At 35.4% G+C, this 24,803-nt stretch overlaps 1 protein-coding gene across 2 annotated transcripts in view; it reads right to left on the bottom strand.

Moving 5' to 3' along the window:
- Tbl1xr1 (TBL1X/Y related 1) overlaps positions 1-24,803 on the bottom strand; it is a 151,234-nt gene that overhangs the window by 13,898 nt on the left and 112,533 nt on the right. For both annotated transcript variants that reach the window (XM_076867631.2, XM_076867629.2), the window contains 8 exons: positions 22,931-23,153; positions 22,087-22,219; positions 21,514-21,655; positions 18,615-18,678; positions 18,429-18,526; positions 17,140-17,200; positions 492-613; positions 278-352 (listed from right to left, as the gene is read on the bottom strand). In XM_076867631.2, the coding sequence (XP_076723746.1) occupies positions 278-352; positions 492-613; positions 17,140-17,200; positions 18,429-18,526; positions 18,615-18,678; positions 21,514-21,655; positions 22,087-22,219; positions 22,931-23,096 (861 nt within the window). In that variant the 5' untranslated portion in view covers positions 23,097-23,153. The remainder of the gene's footprint in view (positions 1-277; positions 353-491; positions 614-17,139; positions 17,201-18,428; positions 18,527-18,614; positions 18,679-21,513; positions 21,656-22,086; positions 22,220-22,930; positions 23,154-24,803) is intronic.

The following is a 24,803-nucleotide window of genomic DNA, read 5'->3' as shown; positions in this document are numbered from 1 at the left end:
TTCCTATTGGTTCTATTTCTATGGAGAATACTGATTAATATGTTATCATAATTTACATGATACAGCCTTTCTTTTAATAAAATTCACTTATTCTATTCAAGAATTTTTACATATTTAAGAAAATACAAAATATGTGGGAGGGGGATTAATCATTCAAGAGTCAGCAAGTACTCAGCTAGGCTTAAATGTATCAGGGATATTCTAAACAGTCTTAAAACGGCCAGAGTAGCCATACTATGTGTACCCCTAACCCATCTCTTCCCACTAAATGAATTACCTTCAAAGTCATGTCATCAGAACAGGAGGCCAGGAGATTGCCAGTTGGGTCCCATTTGATAGCATTTACTTCATTCTAAAAATAACAGTAAATTTTCACATTTTTGGTTTACAAACTACAGTGATACTTGGACATTAAGCATACATACTTCAAAACATTCTGGAACATTATTTTTTCATCACTGTCATTTTAAAGGGGGAAAAAGATTTCTTACCGTATGTCCCTGGAATGTTTTAATAGGTCTGTCTTGTCCTAATTTGCAGACATGAATGCACATATCTGTACTACAAGAAGCAAAGGTATTGTTGCTTTGCCAGTCAACATCCAATGCCGGTGCTGGAAAGGAATAAAAGTTATTAGGTCTGCTTTTATTCCACATGTACTGAATAACAAGTATGCTAAATAACACTTAAGTATTTCATCTTATACTTTTTAAGAAACTAAGAAAAAATTTAACAAGCTAAATAAATATAATAACCATTAATAAATTTTGGTTTAGTTATTTCTATGTGAGACAAAGCCTAACAGAAAATATACTGGCCTAGTAATCTGTTGCAAAAATTACTAGCATAGGAACTTGATTTCAGACACAAGCAAGTCACTAAACTTCTCACAGTGATTCCTTATTTAAGAATGATAATATTCTACCTATAACCTTAGTATACAGGATATTATGAAGATTATGCAAGAACTTTGCAAAATTACAAGAGTTAGACAAAAGTTATTCAAGTAAGTATTACTGCCATTAACCCCCTGATAATGGAACAATGAAACATCATTAGTGAATATTTTTTCTAAGCAATATCTAGTCAAATTCCCCTTAAAAAAAATCAAATACCTCTTAAAATAATTGAACTTAAAACCTAAAAAGCTGGCTGGCATTTAACACTTAGTTCGATTTTAGTTCTGATATGATTAAAACATTCTTTCATTTTTCCCCTATTGCATGGTACAAGGCTCTCTGTAATTAGCAACAACAATTAAGGTAATGATAGCAAGTAATTGGGTTAATATGAGCCAAAAAAACCCACCGGATTTCAAGCATACTGTGGCACAGAAGCCACAGTCATTTGGGGTAGAAGTAGGTGGCTAAAAGAAGATACTTGAATGTAAAAATTACATGAAATTTAAATTTTTGTGTCTATAAAAAAATTTTTACTGAAACCCAGTCAAGCTCATTAGGTTACATATTTCTATGTCTGCTTCTGCACTGTTAAGGGCAGAGCTGACTAGTTCCACTGAAGACCCTCTAGCAAACAAAGCCCCAAAATAGCTCCTTTCTGGCCTTTTACAGAAAGTATGTCAATAGAATTTAGAAGAAAAACTCTCTAACATGGGAAGACTAAAGTTAAGTTGTACACATAGTACTCGTTATTATAATAAGACACAAAGCATTTAATAAAGGAGAACAGAAAATAAAACCATTCCTTTACTGTATCTAAGAACAGTAGTGACTGGCTATGCTTAAACTAAACATATTATAAACAGATGTTTTGATCCCTGTCATACTAAACAAGTAAAGGAATGTATCATGTATGAGAACTTGCAACAAAGTAAAAATGAACAGTCAGAAGTACAAAAAAAGATAGGAAGAGCCAGATGTGGGGGTATAGGCCCATAATCCGAATTGTTCACAAGGCTCAGGCAGGAGAATCCTAAGTGTGAGAACAGCCCAAATAACTCAGAACTTGTCTTAAAATAAAAAGGGCTGGGGGTGTAACTCTGTGCAGAATACTTGCCTAGAATGCACCAGGTCCAAGGTTCAATACCAGTATTACAATAAATAATTAGACATAAAAAAAAGAAGACTTGAAGCATTTATAGAGGGAAAATTAATGACAATTTTCAGAATTATGATGTAACATTTTAAAAAAGATAACGGACAAGAGACAAGAATGAGACTGAATTCATTACCTGGCTCAGGACAATTGGGTAAACACTAAGATCTAATGCATAGCTCAAGGAAGCTTATGGTAATGATATGATTAGATATCACCTAGTTTGGGATATATCTCTATAATGAAAAACCAGGAATCAGAATACTTTCTGGTTGAGTCAGTTTATAAACAAAAGTAATACTAGATGGGAAAGGAATATTTAAAGGGAACTTGCCACAGAACGTATATGAAATTCACCAATTCCCTCTCCATGTCATATTTAACCCTTCCCAAAAGCAACCTTAAGAAAACTACAGTGACATACATAAATTCGCCTTTAGTACAAACTTTCAAATTAAGAGACTTTATACCAATTTAAAAAACACTTGAGAATTGCATCATTTTATGGCAAGACACTGAGTAAGCTGTTGACTATATTCCTTATTGTCATAAGGTAGCATTGCTCTAGCTGGTATGTGGCCTTCTTCTCATTTAACCTGTGCTGTGTCACAGCTAACTTCAGAGTGCTTGCTAAGGACTTCCAGTGGCAAACGTCGGCACAGAACTGTCCTACTCTGCTGTTGCCTATGTACCTCATGATGGCTAATCCCTAATGACTGGTGGCATATGGTTTGGGGAGGAAAGAGGGTTAAAAACCTAGCATTGATCCAAAATGGTAGGCTAGAGGGAGGCTGCATTCTGTGTCACTCCATGACCTGGGATTCACGTAGTGGGAATAATGTTTCTCTGCAAGTGATTAGATGATCCCCACAACTGCTCCTGCACAGAAATCACAGCCGCTGTGCCGGCTTAGGTCTTCAGGCCTAAGCATCAGTGCAAAACTCCAGGCCACTTGCCCATGCAGGACCTCTGGGTGCCAGACCAGGACTACCTACATCAGCACCACATAGGACTTCTGGCTGCCCAACTGTGCAGGAATCCTGGGTGCTGCTCCCATGTGGACCCCCATCTACCAACGTGGGGCTTTCCCCAGTTGCCTCCATTTTGGTACACTATAGCCACTTTCACAGTCCACTATGCCCAGTAGCCTGCACCTGGGGATACTGCACAGGATCTGGAGATAGCTGCCAGCCACAACACACATGCCATGGAGCTACATCTCGCCACCACCTGGCCCCACCAACCTGACACCCCATTGCTGAAAGCAGCCACCTCTATCTTGAGACATCTTCATCACCATCTTTAGTTGAGGCAACCGCCAGCTTGGAACCCTGGCTAGGGCTTAGAAGCAATATCATAGTACCTTTCTTTAGTCCCCAACTCCCCCAAATCCCTGGCACCTGCTAACCTGGCACAGTGCCTGTGGCTATGCAGTCCATCCATAGCTCACAAAACGTGGCCCCAAACTGCCCAATACAAAACAGTTCTCTGCAAAGAGTGTGCAGCCCCAAAAGCAAAGACCACAAGACCTCCAGAGAGAAAGGTTCCCGATTGAAAGTAGAAAGGAAGGGGTAAGGTATAGTTAATTAGAGACCAGGAATTGTGAGGTTTACATGAAATATAAGGAGATAAGACCAGGCACCCACATCGCACAAGCAGGCCCCAAAGGAGATCCTTAAGGTGCAGTCTCCCCCATCAGGACCGGCAAGTGCTATATCCCATCTCCACCAGCTCTGCCCAGAAGACCAACCGTCCCACCCTAATAACTTTTACCATCCTGAGGGTGGATACACCAGCAAACAATTGAAAAACCCACCCATTGGATGAGAAGGGAAGCAGGAATGATACTGATCTCCAACAAAAACAATCCCTATATCTTCCTTCAAGATTCCCCCCCACTCTCTTTTTGCCCTCACATCCCCAACATTTGTGAAACCAAGTACTTTTCATGAATTAAGCTACTGAGAATCAGATTGTCTGAATGGTACAGTACCATTTGTGTTGCATATTCTTTTATCTCCTATTTTTATGTTTCTTATTTTTCTTAATATTTCTGTTTTTTGTACTCTATTGTCTTCCCACTTATTTGTATCCCCAAAATCACTCTCTCTCTCCTCCTACTACTAAATCAACTTCTTCAGATTCTCCTTTCACGCTTTCTAAGATCTAATAACTCTATACCATTACCTCCTACCCCCTCAGCATCTCATCCTACACCTCACCCATGGATCTCTGTCCACCATCAGAAACTGTAGACCGTTTTTGCAAACCTACTTTTTATATTGTAGATAATGACCGAACTTACAATTTCTGTATATTGTGACCAAAACGTAAACGTCTTAATAGCAGCTATTTAGCTTTAGGTTTTATATTTTGAGATCTGTTAATATTGTTCTCCCCCTTAAAGGAGAGAGGTATTGGAATCCTGCAGGGACACAATAAACCTATAGGGTAAAAACTATAATGCTTCATATCCAAAATGCTAGAAGGGAAGACACACAAACAACTTGAAAAAAACAAGGGAGAAAGTGCCTCAAACAAACCAAGATACTACATTATTAGAATCTATGACAAGCACAAAAGAAAGCAGTGACAGAGGAGGAGTTCAGGATGTACATGATTAAACTGTTCTGTGAATTAAAGGGGGATATAAGAGAGCAAATAAAGGAAGCAAAAGATCATTTTGATAAAGAGTTAAATAAGCAAATCAGGAAGCAAAAGATAGAGGTTCTGAAAAACAAAATACAAAACCAAACAAACAGAAATCCTTAAAATGAAAGAAACAATAAACCAAATTAAAAAAACACTAGAGAAAGCACCAGGAACAGATTAGATCACGAAGACAGGACCTCAGACAATGAAGACAAATATATAATCTTGAAAAGAATGTTGACCACACAGTAAAGACAGTAAGAACCATGAGCAGAACATTCAGAAGCATCAGATAACATAAAAAGACAAAATTTAAGAATTATTGGGATAGAGGAAGGCACAGAGTTCCAAACCAAAGGAAGGAACAATCTATTCAATGAAATAATATCAGAAAATTTTCCAAACACGAAGAAGGAACTGGAAAATCAAATACAAGAGGCTTACAGGACACCAAATTTACAAAATCACAACAGATTCTCACCAAGGTACATTACAATGGAAATGCCTGGCACACAAAAGATGGAGAGAATTTTAAAAGCCACAAGTGAAAGAAATCAGATTATATATATATTATATATATGGGGGAAAACAATTAGGATATCTGAAGATTTTTCAACCCAGACCCTGAAAGCTAGAAGATCCTAGACAACATATACCAAGCTCTGAAAGAAAATGGATGCCAAGCAAGAATCTTATACAAATAGAACTACAAACTAGAACCTGCAATACAGAACATCCTCGGTAAAATATTCCTTAAGGAAGAAACAAAAAACAATAATGGAAATCAGCAAAGGGAGGTATTACACTAAAGGAAAAACCAATCAAAGGAGAAACCAAATCAAGTTAATACCAAAAATAAACAAAAAACACCGGGAATACAAATCATGTCTCAATAATAACCCTGAATGTTAATTGCCTAAATTCACCTGTCAAAAGACATAAACTGGCAGATTGGATTTAAAAAATGAAACAACAATATGCTGCCTTCAAGAGACTCAGGTCATAGGAAAAGACATCCAGACTGAAGGTGAAAGACTGGGAAAAAAACATACCACCACATGGACTGCAAAAACAAGCAGGGGTTTCCATCTTCATCTTAAATAAAGTAGATTTCAAGCCAAAGTTAATCAAAAGGGACAAGGAAGAATATTTTATACTGCTTAAGAGAACCATTCATCAATAAGACATATAACAATTATAAATATATATGCCCCAAACAATGGAGCATCTACCTTCATCCAACAAACTCTTCTCAAGTTCAAGAGTCAAATGGACATAACACAAGAATTCTGGTGACTTTAACACATATATTGACTATTTCATCGATCAACAAGTGAATACACTTTCTTCTCAGTAGCACATGAACCCTTCTCTAAAATAAGACCAAATACTATGGCAAGAAGCATTTCAGCAAATACAAAAAATTAGAGATACTACCCTGCCTTATATCAGATCACAATGGAATAAAATTAAAAATCAATGATAAAGTTAAAAAAAAAATAGAAGCTACTCCAGCACCTAGAGACTAAATGACAATGCTATTGAATGAACAATGGGTTGCAAAAAAACATCAAAGAGGAGATTAAAAAGTCCTTAGGAGTAAATGAAAACACTGACACAACACATTGAAATCTCCGGGACACTATGAAGGCAGTACTAAGAGGAATGTTCATTGCATGGAGTTCATTCCTTAAAAAAAGAAAAAGTCAACAAATAAATGACCTACCATTACATCACAAAGCCCTATAAAAAGAACAAATCAACACCAAAAGCAGCGGAGACAGAAAATAATTAAAATAAGAGCTGAAATCAATGAAATTGATTTCACTGACAAAACAAAAAGCTGGTTCTATGAAACAATAAATGAAATTGATAAACCTTTAGCCATGCTAATGAACACAAGAGATAAAACTCAACTAACATCCCTGTTGAAAAAGGAAATATCATGACAGACACTACAGAAATACAAACGATAATTAGAAATTACTTTGAAAATTTGTACTCCAATAAAATAGAAAATATCAGAGGCATCAACAAATTTCTAGAGTCACATGATTTGCCTAACTGAATCAGGATGATACACACAAATTAAACAGATTAGTTTCAAGCAATGAAATAGAAGATGCCATTAAGAGCCTACCAACTAAGAAAAGCCCAGGACTAGATGGATACACAGCTGAGTTCTACAAGACCTTAAAGGAAGAACTAATACCAATACTCCTCAAATTATTTCATGAAATAGAAAGGGAACACTTCCAAACTCATTCTATGAGGTCAATATTACCCGGATTCCAAAACCAGACAAAGATACATCAAAGAAAGAAAACTTTAGACCAGTAACTCTAATGAACATAGATGCAAAATTCTCAATAAAATTCTGGAAAGTGTGTGTGTGTGTGTGTGTGTGTGTGTGTGTGTGTGTGTGGAGGGGAGTCTGGGGTAATGGCTCAGCAGCAGAACGCTTACCAAGCTTGTGCAAGGCACAGGGTTTGATCCTCAGCACCACATTAAAATAAATAAATAAATAAAATAAAGATTTTGTGTCCAAATACAACTAAAAAAAATTAAAATAAAGTTTAAAAAAAATAAATAAAATTTTGGCAAATACAAAAACATCAAAAAGATAGTGCACCACAATTGAGTGGGGTTCATCCCAGGGATGCAACGTTGGTCAACATACGGAAATCAATAAATGTAATTAATCACATCAGTAGACTAAAGATAAAAACAATATGATCATCTCAATAGATGAAGAAAAAGCATTCAAAAAAATACAACACCTTTTCATGTTCAAAACACTACAAAAACTAGGGATAACAGGAACATATCTCAACATTGTAAAAGCTATCTATGCTAAGCCCCAGGGCAACATCATTCTAAAGGGATAAAAATTTAAAGCACTCCCCCTAAAAACTAGAACAAGACAGGGATGCCCTCTTTCACCACTTCTATTTAACATAGTTATTAAAACTCTAGCCAGAGCTATTAAACAGATGAAAGAAATTAAAGGGATATGAATAGGAAGATCAGAACTCATACTATTACTATTTGCTGAAAATATGATTCTATAACTAGAAGATCCAAAAAATTCCACAAGAAAACTTCTGGAACTAATAAATGAATTCGGCAAAGCAGAAGGACATAAAATCAACACCCATAAATCAAAGGCATTTCTGTACATCAGTGACAGATCCTCTGAAAGAAAAACTAGGAAAACTGTCCCATTTATAAAAGCCTTGAGAAAAATAAAATATCTGGGAATTAACCTAAAAAAGGAGGTGAAAGGCCTACACAATGAAAACTACAGAATGCTAAAAAAAGAAATTACAGAAGACATTAGAAGATGAAAAGATTTACCTTGTTCTTGGATAGGCAAAATTTATATTGTCATTATGCACATACTACCAAAAGCACTATACAGATTTAATGGGATTCCAATCAAAATCCTAATGCCGTTGCTCATAGAAATAGAAATAGAAAAAGCAGTCATGAACTTTTCTCTGGAAAAATAAGAGACCCAGAATAGCTAAAGCAATTCTTAGCAAGAAGAGTGAAGCAGGTAGCATCACTATACCAGACCTTCAACTATACTATAGAGCAATAGTAACAAAAACAGCATGGTATTGACCAATGATACAGAATAGGGACTAGCCCACAAAACTACAATGATCTCATATTAGACAAAGGCACTAAAACCATATATTTGAGAAAAGATAACCTCTTCAACAAATGGTGCTGGGAAAACTAGAAATCTACATGCAGCGAAATAAAATTAAGCTCCTATTGCTCACCATGCACAAAACTCAACTCAAAGTGGATCAAGGAACTAGGAATTAACCCAGAGACACTGCGCCTAAAAGAAGAAAAAAGTAGGCCCAAATCTTCATCATGTTGGATTAGGCCCTGACTTCCTTAAGAATCAATAATGATTCTAACTAAAAACCTTCTTCTTAGTTAAAGAAACAATCAGTGAAGTACATAGAGTCTACAGAATGGGAGCAAATTTTTACCAAACGCACATCAGATAGAGCATTAATCTCTAGGGTATATAAAGAACTCAAAAATATTAACACCAAAAACCCCCCAAAATTACCCAATCAGTAAATGGGCCAAGGAGCTGAACAGACACTTCTCAGAAGATATACAACCAATCAACAAATGTATTTTAAAAAATGTTCATCATTGCTAGCAATTAGACAAATGCAAATCAAAACTACTCTAAGATTTCATCTCACTCCAGTCAGAATGGCAGCTATTATGAATACAAATAACAATAAACGTTGGTGAAGATGTGGAGAAAAAAAAAGCACACTCATACACTGCTGGTAGGATTGCACATTGGTGCAGCCAATCTGGAGAGCAGTATGGAGATTCCTTGGGAAACTGGGAATGGAACCACCATTTGACCCAGCTATCCCACTCCTCAGTCTATACCCAAAAGACTTAAAAACAGCATACTAAAGGGACACAGCCACATCAATTTTATAGCAGCACAATTCATAATAGCTAAACTATGGAACCAACCTAGATGCCCTTTAGTAGACAAATGGATAAAGAAAATGTGGTACATATATACAGTGGAATACTACTCAGCAGTAAAAGAGAATAAAATCATGGCATTTGCAGGTAAATGGATGGAGCTGGAGTATATAATACTAAGTGAAATAAGCCAATCCCCAAAAAACAAATGCCTAAAGTTTTCTCTGATATGAGAATGCTGGTCCAAAATGGGGCTGGGAGCTGGGGGGAGGAGCATTAGAGGAAGGGAGGAACTTTAGATAGGACAAAGGGGAAGGAGGGGAAGGGAGAAGGCATGGGTGTAAGAAAGACAGTGGAATTAGATGGACATCATTACCCTAAGTACATGTGTGAAGACACGAATGGGTGTGACTCTACTTTGTGTACACCAGAGACATGAAAAACTGTGCTCTATATGTGTACTATGAATTGAAATGCACTCTACTGTCATGTACAACAAATTAGAATAAAAAAAAAAAAAAAACTAGCACCCTTGGTTCAAGACTGGAATTACTCTGAAGTTACTAAATATTCCTAATACCTGGGAATCTGAACAAGATTGGGCCTTCTTTACCCAAGAAACTCATCCTTACTTGGTTGTCCCCCCTTCTTTTCCAATCTACTCTCTATTACCTCACTGCTTCTCTTTAAAAAGTTTCCTTAAACAGCGGAGTTCAGTGGTGCACACCTATAATCCCAATAGCTTGGGAGGCTAAGGCAGGAGGACTGTAAGTTTACAAGCCAGCCTCCGCAAAAGCAAGGTGCTAAAAGCAACTCAGTGAGACCCAGTCTCTAAATAAAATACAAAATAGGGATGAAGATGTGGCTCAGTGGCTAAGCATCCAGAAGTTCAATCCCTAGTGCCCCTCCTCAAAAAAAGTTTCCTTAATATATCACTTTATTCAAACATTTGGCTCAGTTGGATTTCTTGAAAAATCAAACTTAAATTAAAAGCAGTTGCAACTATATAAATGTTTTATTTTTTATTTTATTTTTTGAGCATTTATTATGTGCCAGGGATTTCAGAAAATGTAATTTTTTATGAATACAAATTAATAATTAATGAAAAATATAGTGTTATATAAGAAACAGTAAATGGTTACCTTCCTTAACTACCTCATTCCTAATTCCGCTTCCTTCTTATCAGAGGAAATTTCTTTCTGGTAGTATCCAGGATATTTCTAAATTACATGCATGCACTGTTCTTTCTTATTGTACATATCTTTTGAGTTTTTACTATAGAAGATATGATTCAGCAGTCTTGCAATTGTCTTATGTTCAATCAAGTATTTATTCCCTACCCCATTCTCCTAATGTAGTAAATTATCATTTTTATTAAGTTAATATAAATCGTGTGTGTGTGTGTGTGTGAGCGCACGCGCGTGTGTGTGTGTCTTTCTTTTTTGAGGTGCTGGGGATAAAAGCCAAGGCCTTGCGCTTGCTAGGCAAGCACTCTCCTAGCCCTTCCACTATTGATATTGCTATTTTTTATAACTAAGTAACATGGTAACTACAATGTTATTTTTTTCTTACACACTTTTTGTTTTTCCAGGAATAGTATTCAAATTTTTGCTTGTTTAGTGTTCTATATAACTATGAATTGTTTTAACCTTCACCTCTTTGCCAGAGCAGTAGATCTGCTCTTGTCTGGTTCAGACACATCAGGTGGACTACTCATTTGGTTTTCTCATGGAACCATCTGTCATCCTACCCCTCTCAAGGCTGATTGTAAGCAATCCTGCTGCCCAACTCTCATCCTGAAATTTGCTTCTAGCATCAGCGCAGGAATTCCCTTTACCTCTCTTCTACAGTTGATCTTATAGTTTCTAAATTCCAGGCCTTTTTCATCTTGGCAGCATACATCTATAATGGCTTCCTGAGAAAGAAAACACTGGGATATATACATGTTTTAAAAGTAAAGAAATATAATATGTTAAATCAAACTTAGATGAAAACTACAAGTAAAATGAACAGTGTAGTGGATGGGATAAAATGTATTCTAGAAGCTAAAAAGATGTGTGAACCCAAAGGCAGTATAGAAAGTATCCAAAATAAAAAACAGAAAACTATCCAAAGTGAGAAACAGAAAACACTGGAAGAAAGGAAGAAGGAAGGGAAGAAGAAGGGGAAAAAAAGAAGAAAAAAGAATACAGCATCAGTACATTGTGGGACAACTTGAAACAGACTAATATATAAGAATCTCACCCCACCCTCCCCCCAAAAATGTAGGAGTTGGGGAAAGGAAAGAAAAAATTTGAAAAAATAATTGCCAAAATTTTTTCTAATTTGAAGAAAACTATGAACCAAAAGATCCAAGAAGCTTAATGACCTTCAATGATAAGAAACATAAGGAAAACAATACCAAGAAACAACATATTCAAATTGTTCAAAATCAGTGAAAAGGAAAAATATTAAGACCAGCCAGAGGAAAAAAGACAAATTAGCAACAAAGAGAAAATAGAGCACATTAAAAAGAGAAAAAAGAAATAAGTTAAACAACAAAAAGAAAACAAATGACCCAATCAACAAATGGGCCAAGGACCTGAACAGACACTTCTCAGAGGAGGACATACAATCAATCAACAAGTACATGAAAAAATGCTCACCATCTCTAGCAGTCAGAGAAATGCAAATCAAAACCACCCTAAGATACCATCTCACTCCAGTAAGATTGGCAGCCATTATGAAATCAAACAACAATAAGTGCTGACGAGGATGTGGGGAAAAGGGTACACTTGTACATTGCTGGTGGGACTGCAAATTGGTGGGGCCAATTTGGAAAGCAGTATGGAGACTTCTTGGAAAGCTGGAAATGGAACCACCATTTGACCCAGCTATTCCCCTACTCGGTCTATTTCCTAAAGACCTAAAAAGAGCATACTACAGGGACACTGCTACATCCATGTTCATAGCAGCACAATTCACAATAGCAAGACTGTGGAACCAACCTAGATGCCCTTCAATAGACGAATGGATAAAAAAAAATGTGGCATTTATACACAATGGAGTATTACTCTGCACTTAAAAATGACAAAATCATGGAATTTGCAGGGAAATGGATGCATTAGAGCAGATTATGCTAAGTGAAGCTAGCCGATCCCTAAAAAACAAATGCCAAATGTCTTCTCTGATATAAGGAGAGTAACTAAGAACAGAGTAGGGAGGAAGAGCATGAGAAGAAGATTAACATTAAACAGGGATGAGAGGTGGGAGGGAAAGGGAGACAGAAGGGAAATTGCATGGAAATGGAAGGAGACCCTCAGGGGTATACAAAATTACATACAAGAGGAAGTGAGGGGAAAGGGAAAAATAATACAAGGGGGAGAAATGAATTACAGTAGATGGGACAGAGAGAGAAGAGGGGAGGGGAGGGGAGGGGAGGGGGGATAGCAGAGGATAGAAAAGGCAGCAGAATACAACAGACACTAGTATAGCAATATGTAAATCAATGGATGTGTAACTGATGTGATTCTGCAATCTGTATACGGGGTAAAAATGGGAATTCATAACCCACTTGAAACAAAGTGTGAAATATGATATGTCAAGAACTATGTAATGTTTTGAACAACCAACAATAAAAATTAAAAAAAAAAAAAACTGAATTACCGACATCTAAAAAAAAAAAAGTTAGTCAATCCCAAAAAAACAAATACCGAATGTCTTCTCTGATATAAGGCAGGTGACTCAAAATGAGGTAGGGAGGAAGAGCATGAGAAGAAATTACCTCTAGATAGAAAAGAGCGGTGGGAGGGAAAGGGAGGGAGAAGGGGAATTGCATGGAAGAGGGAAGGAGAGCCCCTTTGTTATACAGAATTCAGGTATGAAGATGTGAGGGGGGAAAAAAAAGAAGTGGGTCACATTAGTTTGGGTAGAGAGAAGTGATGGGAGGGGAAGGGAGGGGAAGGGAGGAATGGAAGGACAGCAGAATAAAATAGGCATTATTATTGCTGTGGGTATATACGTGACTACATGACCAATATAATTCTTCAACCTGTATACTCAGAAAAATGAGAAATTATGATATGTCAAGATCATTGTACTGTCATGTATAACTAATTAAAACAAATTAAAAAAAGAAAAAAGAAAAAGAAATGAAGACTTTTTCAGATTGTTAAAAGGTAAAGAATTCATAATTGGCACACCTGCACTGTAAGAAATGTTATTTAAGGCAGAAAAAAATGATACCAGATGGAGATATTTACCTATGCAAAGGAATGAAGTATGTAGGAAATGGTAGCTATAAATCAATTACTTCAATATGTATCCCATTTTAAATATCACTTCAAGACAACCAGTAATAAATAAAAGGTATGTACTGTAACTCCTAATGCAACCACTAAAATAAAACAAAGAATTACACTTAATAGATGGAAGGAAAAAATGGGATCATAAAAATATTCGATTAATACAGATGGATGCAGAAATGAAATAAAAAGAACAGAAAAGGTAACAGTGACTTTAAATGTAGCCATATCGCAAATCACATTAAATGTAAACAGTCTAAATATTATAATGAAAAGGCAGAGAATGTGAGACTGAATGAATAAGCAGGACACAACTATGCTATCTATGTCAGACACACCTATAAAGATCAACAGATTGAAAGCAAAATAGAGAAAAATATATATCATGCCAACTCCAATTAAAAGAAAGTCAGAAAGGCTTTATTAACACAGAATTAGATTTCAAAGCACAGAATATTAACTGGTGAAAGGTTATTAACTTGATAATAAAGGATCAACTCAACTTAATCAAACAAATTGATCGAAATGACATTTATAAAGCACAATGGAATTAAATTCAAAATCAATATTAAAGAGATCTGTGGAAAATACCCAAATACTCAGAAGCCAAGTAATGCAATTCTAAATAACCCATGGGGTTAATGAAGAAATAAAAATTAAGGCAGAAAGTATTCTGAACTGAATAAAAACACAAGCTATATATAATAAATTCAGAGTGGCAAATATTGGGAGGACATTAAATAGTAATTAAAGGTAAATTTAAAGCATTAAATACCTCTATTACAAAAGAAGGTCTCAAAAATCAATGAACTCTCAATATAGAGGCACTAAGCAACTCAGTGAGACCCTGTCTCTAAATAAAATACAAAACAGGGCTAAGGGTATGGCTCAGTGGTTGAGTTGCCCCAAAGTTCAATCCCTGAACCCACCGCCTCACCCCCCTCCAAAAACAAAAAAATTCAATGAACTCAACTTCCACTTTAAGAAAAATGAGATTAGTCTGACACTGAGAACATGATACATAAAAGAAGAAATAAATAAATGGAATTCATCAAAACTAAAACTAGGGGCTGGGGTTGTGGCTCAGAGGTAGACTGCTCACCTAGCAACATGCATGTGGGACCAGGTTCAATCCTTGGCACCGCATAAAAATAAAATAAAGATATTGTGTCCACCTATAACTTAAAAAAAAATTAAGACTACTGTTTTTGATGAACACTGATAAAAGAATGCAAAGATTAAAACAAAAAGAATGCAAAGATAAGCCAAAGACTAGTAGAAAATATGCAAAGTATAAACTTGATAAAGGAATTGTAACCAAGAAATATGAACAACTCAAACACTAATAGAAAAATAACCCAATTAAATAAATAAAAAGCCTTGAACAGATGCTTCACTAAGAAGATATAGACAGGATAAAAAAGCACATGAAAGGAAGTTTAGTGTCACTAATCATGAGAAAGTACATATTAAAACCAGTGAGATATCACTACACAACTATTTGAGTGGCTACATTTTAAAAAATAACTATATACCACGTGCTGAAAAGCACATGAAAGGGTGAGAATGTAAACCATTTCCTAAAACAGTTTGGCTATATCATTTAGTGGATGAGTGTTTAACTTGATAAGAAACTACCATTCTACTTCTGGTTATTCACATAGAAGAAATAAAAATACATGCCTATGTAAATACTGTACATGGATGTGTATAATATTTTTGTCTCTAATAGCCTCAAACTGGAAACACAAATTTACTTCAATGGCTGTTTAAACAAACTGTAGTACAGCCACATAAAAGAATATTAGTGGCAATAAATAGGAATATAACATTTGACATTTGTTACAACATAGAAGAATTCAAAATAATTACACAGAGTGAAAGCCAGACCAAAAAAAGTATGTACAATGATTCCATTTATGTAATATAAATTAACCTCCATGGCAAAAACATTATCAATGTTGCCTGGGGATAGGAGAGTGATACTACAAAAGTACAGGAGGAAACTTTACAAGGTAACTGATGTATTCACTATCTTCAGGGTGGTTGCAGTTTCAACAGTATATATTTATGTCAAAATATAATAAATTCATATGTAATATGACTACCACACTATCTCGCTCATCATGCTCATGAGAATAATGTACACAAGCCAGGGGCAGTGGTGCATGGCTGTAATCCCAGCACCTCTGGAGGCTAAGGCAGAAAAATCACAAGTTTAAAACCAGTGTCCTCAACTCAGACCCTGCCTCAAGAAATGGGGGGTGGGAGAAAGGAGGGACACGTGACACTGGGGATATGGCTCAGTGGTTAAGCATCCTGGATTCAATCCCTGATACTAAACAACAACAAACAAACAAGAATAATATACACAAAGCAGACCATCTCTAGTACAATGAGTATTCGTTACATGGTAACTAGTACACATAAACTTATTTCAACTTTAATTAGTCCTAGGATGTATATGAGAAACTTCTGAGGAATAGCCAGAAGCCTAAGGGAATCCTATCTGGGAGATGGCTGACTAGAAGTGAAGGTAAAAAGTAAGTAAATCAGGAAAGCCAAAACTGATGTGCTAATGCTTATCAGCATAAGCTTCACTCAAGCAAAAGTGTTTAATGTTCAACAAATACTTGCAAATAAAGTTATTCACATACTACAGAAAAATCATTTTGTGTCTTATTTGGCTTGTCTCCTCACAGTAAACTAAAAAAGACAAAAAGTAAAATGCCTGATGCTGCAAGTTTTTACTTCAAAGGTGATGCTATGCCACTGTCTCTTTGGGAAAGGAAATGTTACTAAAGATTTGAGAATAACCAGAGCCACCTTACATCTTAGCCTCTAGATCAAAACTCTTTCTAACCACAACAAAATCATGAAAGCAGCAGCCAAATCAGTTTGTACTAAAACTACTGTTCTAAGAATCATTAGGTAACTTGTTGCAGTTAACCTCCCGTGGTTACTTCAGTCAAGAAATCCACTGAAGACAGGCACAAAGGTTCTAGGCTAAAAAGGAGTAGGGTACTAATTCAGTTGTCTCACTCATCAAGCTGCATGCCCTGGTACATGGGTCCACATCATGCAAGAAGGATCAGTATTTTTTAAAATAGAAATCCACCTAAGATGGAACAATTCTAACAACACTTGAAAAGCCTGGCTTTTTATTTCATGTACACAGGAGGAATCCAACTTACATATCTAAAACAAGAAAATGACAATACCTAAATTAATAGAAGTTTATACAACATTTTCTTATACACCATTTATTCTTATCCTCACAGCAAATAAACATTACTATTCCTCATTTACAGATAGTGACAATGAGGCTCTGAAAGGTTAAGTGACTTGCTCACTCATAAAACTTGCTAAGTGAAGTGGAAATGACATCCAAACCCAGATCTTCTCACTCAAAAACCTATGTTCTTTCCATTAAATAAAACCATCCCCAACTGTACCAGGCTACAGATGCTTTCTCTATGGTATACTTCACAGAAAACATGATACTCTGACAATTAACAATCAAAATGTCATGGAATATCAGCTCCTAGAAGGACTAGTAAAAAGATTAGTATCTGATATTTCAAGATTTTAAATGAATTATAAGCTACTAAAAGTTAAATTACAAAAATGCAAGAAAGCTCCAGTTTTTATGTAAACTGCAAAGATTTACCTGAATGAAAAGGAAACTGCTGCTTGGCTTCACCAGTATGTGCATCCCAAATAATTGTAGTCTAAGATTAAAAGAAAAACAAATTTTGCTATGAAGTTAAAAGGAGTTTATCATAAATATATAAATTAAATGCCTAAGTGCATCAAAGCAGTATGAAATGTTTGAACTTAATTTTGAACAATTTATTTTACCCCAACAGTAGGTCAAATAATGCTATATACACCCCATTTTTGAAGAAAATGATCATTAAGCAATTTGATTTTTCCCTTGTGATTTTTCTTTTTTAATCAACTTACTTCAGATAAAAATTACTGATTGTCAAGAAAGTGGTAGGATTATTGGATTACTTAACAAACTCCACTGCAATAGAGTATTTAGTGTAAGATTCTAATAACAGTTGAGTTGCAATGTGGCAAATTCTTGGTTAATAATGAAATCAGTTCTCAAAACTCCGGGGAACTAAAATACTATGTATGGTAGTGACTGACTTTCTTCTTCCTATCCCATATTTTTTCTTTTCTTCTTATCGTTTTTTTAATTTTTACTAAATATAAAGCTCAAACCTACTTCCCTGACATCACACACAGTTAATTATTAACAACATGTCCTTTCCTAGATTATCTTAAACCCTTGGTTATTCTGAGGTTTGGTGGAGGGCATGATCTAAGGAACTAAAGTTGGATGGAGGCCATATTTTTAGCCCACCTAGATTCACCCAGCTAGTTAGGTAAAGAAAACTAGACAAGACCTGCATTTCTTACAGTTTCAGTTAAGCACCAGTTCAGCTACCATACTGGCTCTAGGATAACAGACTGCCTCTAGGATTGGCTTTGGAATCACTCCAGAGCCATATTCGCTGAAGAGATTTATTAGGGGAGCAAAGGTATGTTATTTCTTTATGTTTCAGATTCCAATAAAAGAGAGAAATGGGGCTGGGGTTGTGGCTCAGTGGTAGAGCGCTTGCCTAGCATATGTGAGGCCCTGGGTTCGAATCTCAGCAAACATATAAATCAATGAATAAAATAAAGGTCCATCAACATCTAAAATAAATTTTTAAAAAGAGAGAGAGAGAAATGGTCATACAGATAAGAAAGAATGAAATGAGTAGATTCAGGAATAAGTTGGCAGAAAACCTAAGAAAGCATTTCTATTTCTATTGTAAGTCCATACTTGAACTTCCAAAATGTGAATGTTTTATTTATGTGATTAGCAAAAAATAAAAAATATTACTTTCAATTATACTATGCAATACATTAACCTTAATAGAGTTTAATTTAATGTGCATTTACCTTATCTACTCCAGCACTCAGGATGAAATTTCCTTTTTTATTCCATTTTAATGCAAATATAGGGCCTTTATGCTGCCCTAAGGTGCTAGCAAGATTACCTAAAATTCAAAACCAAAAACTTTAAAATTACTTCAAACTTTGTAACTCAGATCAATAATGTTGTAAAAAGAAACACACTTCATTTACCATCTTTAGTCCATATTCTGGCAAATCCATCATATGAACCAGTTGCTAGAAGTGTACCTTCACTCTGTAAGAGAAACACATTTCCTTCAATATATAACCCAGAAAGGCCATTTAATTGTTATTAAAAACAATTCATGTTTAAATTCCTGGGTACAGCCTACTCTTAACATTCTCTGCTTAAAAATCTAACAGGGTTATCTGTGAATGCCACCAAAGAAATACATAACACCCTTCATGCTGTGAAGTTAGTGTTCTCTCTGAGCTATATACCCAATCTGAACAAAGACAGTAACTACTATGGGGCAGAATGGTCAGTGTTTTTCTCATGCATGTCCAAAGGTCTGCTGTGTTCTTGTATGTACATGACTAAGACGGAGGCAGGGCGGAGGATTGGGAAGGACATCAAGATTGCAAATTTTACAAGGATTTAAGAGAAAAATCAAAATCTTCCAAAATATTTAAGTAAAACTGGAACTTTTTGTGACTCCTCCTTTAAATCTTTTACTGTCTAAACAAGGTATGTATTCCGAATAATACTGCTGTTTCAAATTATTAGAAGACTGTTTCTTTTCTTTGTTAATAACTTCCCACTATGAGATATAAATATTTACTAATAAAAGAGCAACAAAAGGAAAACACTCAGAGAGTGCAGGCTATACAATTGCCTAGGAGTACCTTACCATGAAGAAAAATCCATATAAAATTTCTCTAAACTTGTATTTCCTTGCTGTGTCTTGCATTGATGGTTTAATAGTAAAAGTGCACTGAAGACTATTGCTGGGAAGGGAAAATACTACTGGACATACAGAAATCCTGCCTTCCTTAGCAACTTCTTGATGTTTCTCATAAGGATATTCAAAACAAGATTGCCTATTTCAGACCCCTCAAGCCACTGAGCAGTAGGGAAAGTGACAGGTGGAGTTCTGCTAGCATCTGGAACCCTCGGGGTTCTATCTGAGGAAGTGGAGCCACATTGAAGCCAAAAGTAAAAATGTCAAGTTTCCTTTAAACTACAGGTTCCCAAATGTTTTCATTCTTGGACCATTCAGCCAAGAAAATATATTATTTTTTCCTTTTTGAAAAGCCCTCACTTTATAAAACTATAATTTACAGTTCAGAATCACCAAGCTGAACAAATGAATATTCATTAACCATCCTTTTTAGTGTAAACCACAAATTTCAATAAATTGACATAATCACTGGGTCACATAAACAAAAGAAGTTTTAAGGGCTTTTACCTAAAATAAAATGAGGAGCAAAAAGATAATTCTTAGTTTTAATGTTATAACAAAAATAATAGCAATGTGCTAAACAATTTTGAATTTTTATAACTGTCAATATATACTTTATAGCAGAAAAAGGATAAAGACATTACTGAAAATTTTGGATGTGAACATTAAAAAAGTCTAGCCATGGGTTTTGGAAGAATCCCACAGAAACTGAGATCTTTAGCTAAAATAATCTTTTTTGATTAATTTTTTTAAATTTACAAATGACAGCAGAATGTATTAAAATTCTTATTACACATATAGAGCAGAATTTTTCATACATCTCTAGTTGGATACAAAGTATATTCACATCAATTTGTGTCTTCATACATATACTTTGGATAGTAATGACTATAACATTCCACCATCATTTCTAACCTCATGCCCCCTCCCTTTCCCTCCCACCCCTCAGCCCTATTTAGAGTTCGTCTATGGAATAATCATTTTTTAAAGACAGATCTCATTCCGGAGATTGAGATTAGGGCCAGGTGTGGTGGCACATGCTCAGGAGGCTAAGGTAAGAGGACTGCAGGTTCAAGACCAGACTCAGCAACTTAGTGAGGACATAAGCTACTCAGTAAGACCCTGTCTCTAAATAAAATATAAAAAGGGATAGGGATGTAACTCAGTGCTTAAACGCCCCCATGTTCAATCCCTGGTACCAAAACAAAACAAAACAAAAAAATCACAAAGGTTTGGAAGATTCCCTACCTCCCCACTTTGCTGGGGATCAAACCTAGGGCCTCACAGATGCCACTCTACCACTGAACCACATCAATAGCCCTAGAAGATTCTTTGGAGAGCCCCACAAAATACAGAGTCCAGAGGAAGAAAGGATGCTTACTTGCAGAGGAAAAGACTCCTGATCATGAGAGGGGTTGTACAGGTAACAAATATTTTTGATACTGAAAGACTAAAGATGTATCAACAATGAAATCTCACACTATAAGCCAGAGTAGCCAAGTAATCCTAAAAAACTCTGAATCATATAGAGAATCATAGAATTATAAGACTTCTACAGCCGGAATAAACCTTGGAGGTCATCTGGACTATTGATCAGTAAAAGAGAGTTAGCAATAAAATTTTTTATCAATTCACAGCTGGGGTCGTGGCTCAGAGAAAGAGTGCTTGCCTACCATGAATGAGGCCCTGGGTTCGATCCTCAGCACCACATAAAAAAAAATAAATGTATTGTGTCCATCTACAACTAAAAAATAAATGTTTAAAAAATTATCAATTCATAGTATAATGAGAAATATAAAATGTTTTTCTACACATATTCCAACAAACAACTCAATTGTTGGGGTTTTATTATGTTATGCTAAGGATTTTCATCAATTACACATTTATCTCAGTATAATTCTCATACTTCTACTTTACAGTCAAGTAACAATTTTATCAAATTATGCTTTCAGATATACTAAAGAGCTAGCAACCTGAACCCTGGTCTGACTACTGCAGGGCCATTTTTTGTTTTTAACACCATATTTCGGTGGGACTCCCACTTGTTACTATTTAATGAAATCCAAAAATATCTGAACAAATAGACAAACCCTATTAGAGATGAGACTCTAAGAGGCCAAGTATACTAGAGTAAGTACATCCATCATGAACAGTATGATGATACTCACATTCCAATCTAGAGATGTCACATCTTTGTTGCTTGGAACATCTTGCCCTCCTTCTCGTATACAATGTCTAAGTACTAATTGTGTGGAGCCACTAGTGCTATTTTCACTAAGATTCCATATTCTTGCTGTTGAGTCACCAGACCTACAAAATATGTAATGTATTTTAAATTCTCAAGAATCCCAGAATCAAAGCAACATATGTATATCCTATTATTAATCAAAACAACATATTTATATTCTATTAATAATATCCTAATAATAGGATATTACTTGTATCCTATTATTAAAAAATAGACTATTAGGGATTTTTATTTCCATCATTTTCTTCACTGTATGAAGAAAATGATGGAAATAAAGCATGATGGAAATAAAGTCCACCAAGCATTCTTGGAATTATGAAGTTTAATTAAAGCCTCTAAAATTACTTTTCTTATGAAGGAATAAAAATTTACTGAGGCAAAAATGACAACAAGCAAGCAACGAGAACTCTTGAGAAATTTAAACAACACAACACGTTATCCATTCAGCGATCTACATTATAAAGGTACTATAAAATCACTATAAGAAACACACCCTGATGCTAGGAGATCACTAACAGGGTTCCAGGCACAGATAAAAACTTCTGATTCATGGCCCCGTAACACGACTGCTTTATTAGGAGGGATTTCAACATCTCCATCCACTTCCATCATATCAGTATGATTATCTGTATCATGAGGAACAAGTAGAAAACTCCAGTTAGGTGATATGACAACACAAGGGGGGTGTGGGCACTTAATAAGCAATGTTTTCCTTTTTATAATATACAATGTAACTTTGTTATTGCTATGTCAGGTTAACTTTAACATTATTATAACTACACAGTCTTTGTCACATGGAAAATAAATTCCCAACTTAAGTAGGATACTATTTTTTAAAAGTATGTATATGAATACTTTAAGAAATGAAGGAAGCAAGGATGAGGAAGAAAAGGACTGGAAAAGATAAACCTACACATGGTTAGAATGATAAAATGGTCTGAAGTAAATATAATATATAGCAATACTATTCTGTGTTTCTCCAGTAGGGGCTGCTGATATCATTCTTATAACATTTAGAATCACCTTTATAGCTCACTGTGAGAGCTTTACTTTATTTGTTAATAACTAGCCTTGTAAATTTTATTCACAAATTAAATGCAGACGCAAAAATTCATTTAAAAGCAGAAGAAGGGGTTTTTAAATATTTTAAAAGAAAATAAAAACAATAAAATAAATCTAGCTTTGTGGAGCTTTAAAAAACAAAACTCTATGATAGAAGTTAGGGCAACAAGCTGGTATAAATGAAATAGTTAAAAGTTATTTCAATTTAGAAGATGGGGCATTTCAAGAAAGCAAAATATTTTCCCTGAAAAGGAGTCTACAAACTTTTAGCTCACTTGCTATAGTATGTGCTCCATTCTCCTCCCCATTTGCTGTGTTTTCTCCATTTTTTGCAGATCCTTGTTGGTTGGTGGCAGCTGCAGCAGCTGCAGCAGCTGCTGCCTGTTGCTGTGCAAGCTTATCTCTATAAGCTTGTTGTCTTGTTTGTACTACATCAGGCATTACGGCATCGATCAGGGACAGAGACTCTATGGGTCGACCATCAAACAAGGTACCATCCTGGATACAGAAAATCATGAGAGGGGAGAAATAAAAGGTACTATTTAGGGTTACTTATATTCAATCAACAGCAGAAATGAAAATCTTCATTTCATGAAAGATATTTTCAGAACTCATGCAAGGAAGAACGGACAGAAGGACACTTTAGGAGACAACTCCAGCTGGCTGTTCAAATTTTCCTTTTCACTTACTTCATGTTGATTAATGCTGGAAAGATGCAGCTGAAATATAAGAGGTCAATGCTGAAAATAAGAACATAGGCCCAGATGGTACAAAGGTTTTTGATTCTAAAATTCTGTTTGTCAAAAAAAGACAATCAATATGGAATAGTTATACAATTTTAAGTGGCTTAGTGCCACATTATACAGCCAATCCTCTGTATCCACAAGTCCCAATCTATAGAGTCAAACAACTGTAGATAGAAAATATTTATGGTAAAACTTACATGTACTGAACATGCACAGACTTTTTTCTTGTCATTATTCCCTAAACAATACAGAACAACAATTGCTTACATAGCACTTACATCATCCTAAGCACTCTAGATGATTGAAAGTATGTTATATGTAGTACATGCAAATAATACACCACTTAATATAACAGACTTTAGCATTCACAGATTTTGGTATTTGTGGTGGTGGGGGTCATAGAAACAATCCTTCAGGATAATGAGCAGCAATCACACTTCTTTAAGAAATTAAAAACTTTTAAAATATTTTTGGCTGGAAAATAAAGTTCCTTGTGATTTGATTAAAATATTAAAGCAGAAATAGGCTTCAGATATCATGCCATATAATCATCTCATTTTATTAATGATGAAATACAAGCACAGTAAGATTTAAAGACTTTATAGAGTTAGTCAATGGCAGCTGGGATCCCTTAACCCAGTGCTACTCAAAATACTACCCAAGTACCAACAGCAAGGCCGTCACCTGGTAGCTTATATGAAATGTTGATTTAGGGCTAGGGGTGGAGGGTAGTTCAGCAGCAAAGCACTTGCCTATTCAATAATCTCCAGCATCAGGGAAAAAAAACAAAGAATCAAAGCTAAAAAATAAAATCTCTGAGGGCAGACTCAACAATTAGGGACCAACAAGCTCTCCAGTTAAGTCTTCACTGCTCTGATGTTTGAGAAGTTCCATCAGTAATATAGGCTAGTGCTCTCTGTTTTATAAAATTGCTATAATTTCCAATGCTCCACTTTATTAACATTAGGAAGTTCATAATTAATAAAATTCTCCAGTGAGCACAAAAAGAGACACAGTAATGAGCAGCAAGTAAGAAACAGAAACAATGCAAATTAGTTAGGAACATGCATATGTAAAGCCTGGTTCACTTACTAGTGAACATGTACTACTGATAATCTATAGTAATGTGATAGAACATGCTGAGTTACAAAAATTCAGCACATTTTTTCTGAATTAGATTATACTAAATTATTCAGAGGAAAAAAAACATTTTAACATAAATACAAACTACTTACTAAAACCAACACAGATACAGTGTGGAATATTAGGATAAATTCAGACAAAATTTTTTGGCTAAACTGAGATTCCGCCTCTGGCCAGTGGTGGAACTTGCTTTCACCCTTACAGTAAAGCATACTTTGAAAGAGAAAGTGCTAAAAGACAATAAAAGACATATTTCAAT

This window comes from Callospermophilus lateralis, chromosome 10 (genome assembly GCF_048772815.1).
Source record: "Callospermophilus lateralis isolate mCalLat2 chromosome 10, mCalLat2.hap1, whole genome shotgun sequence".
In the NCBI taxonomy this organism is placed as follows: Eukaryota; Metazoa; Chordata; class Mammalia; order Rodentia; family Sciuridae; genus Callospermophilus; species Callospermophilus lateralis.
Note: the sequence above shows the minus strand (reverse complement) of the source record. Positions and strands in the feature narration are given on the sequence as shown.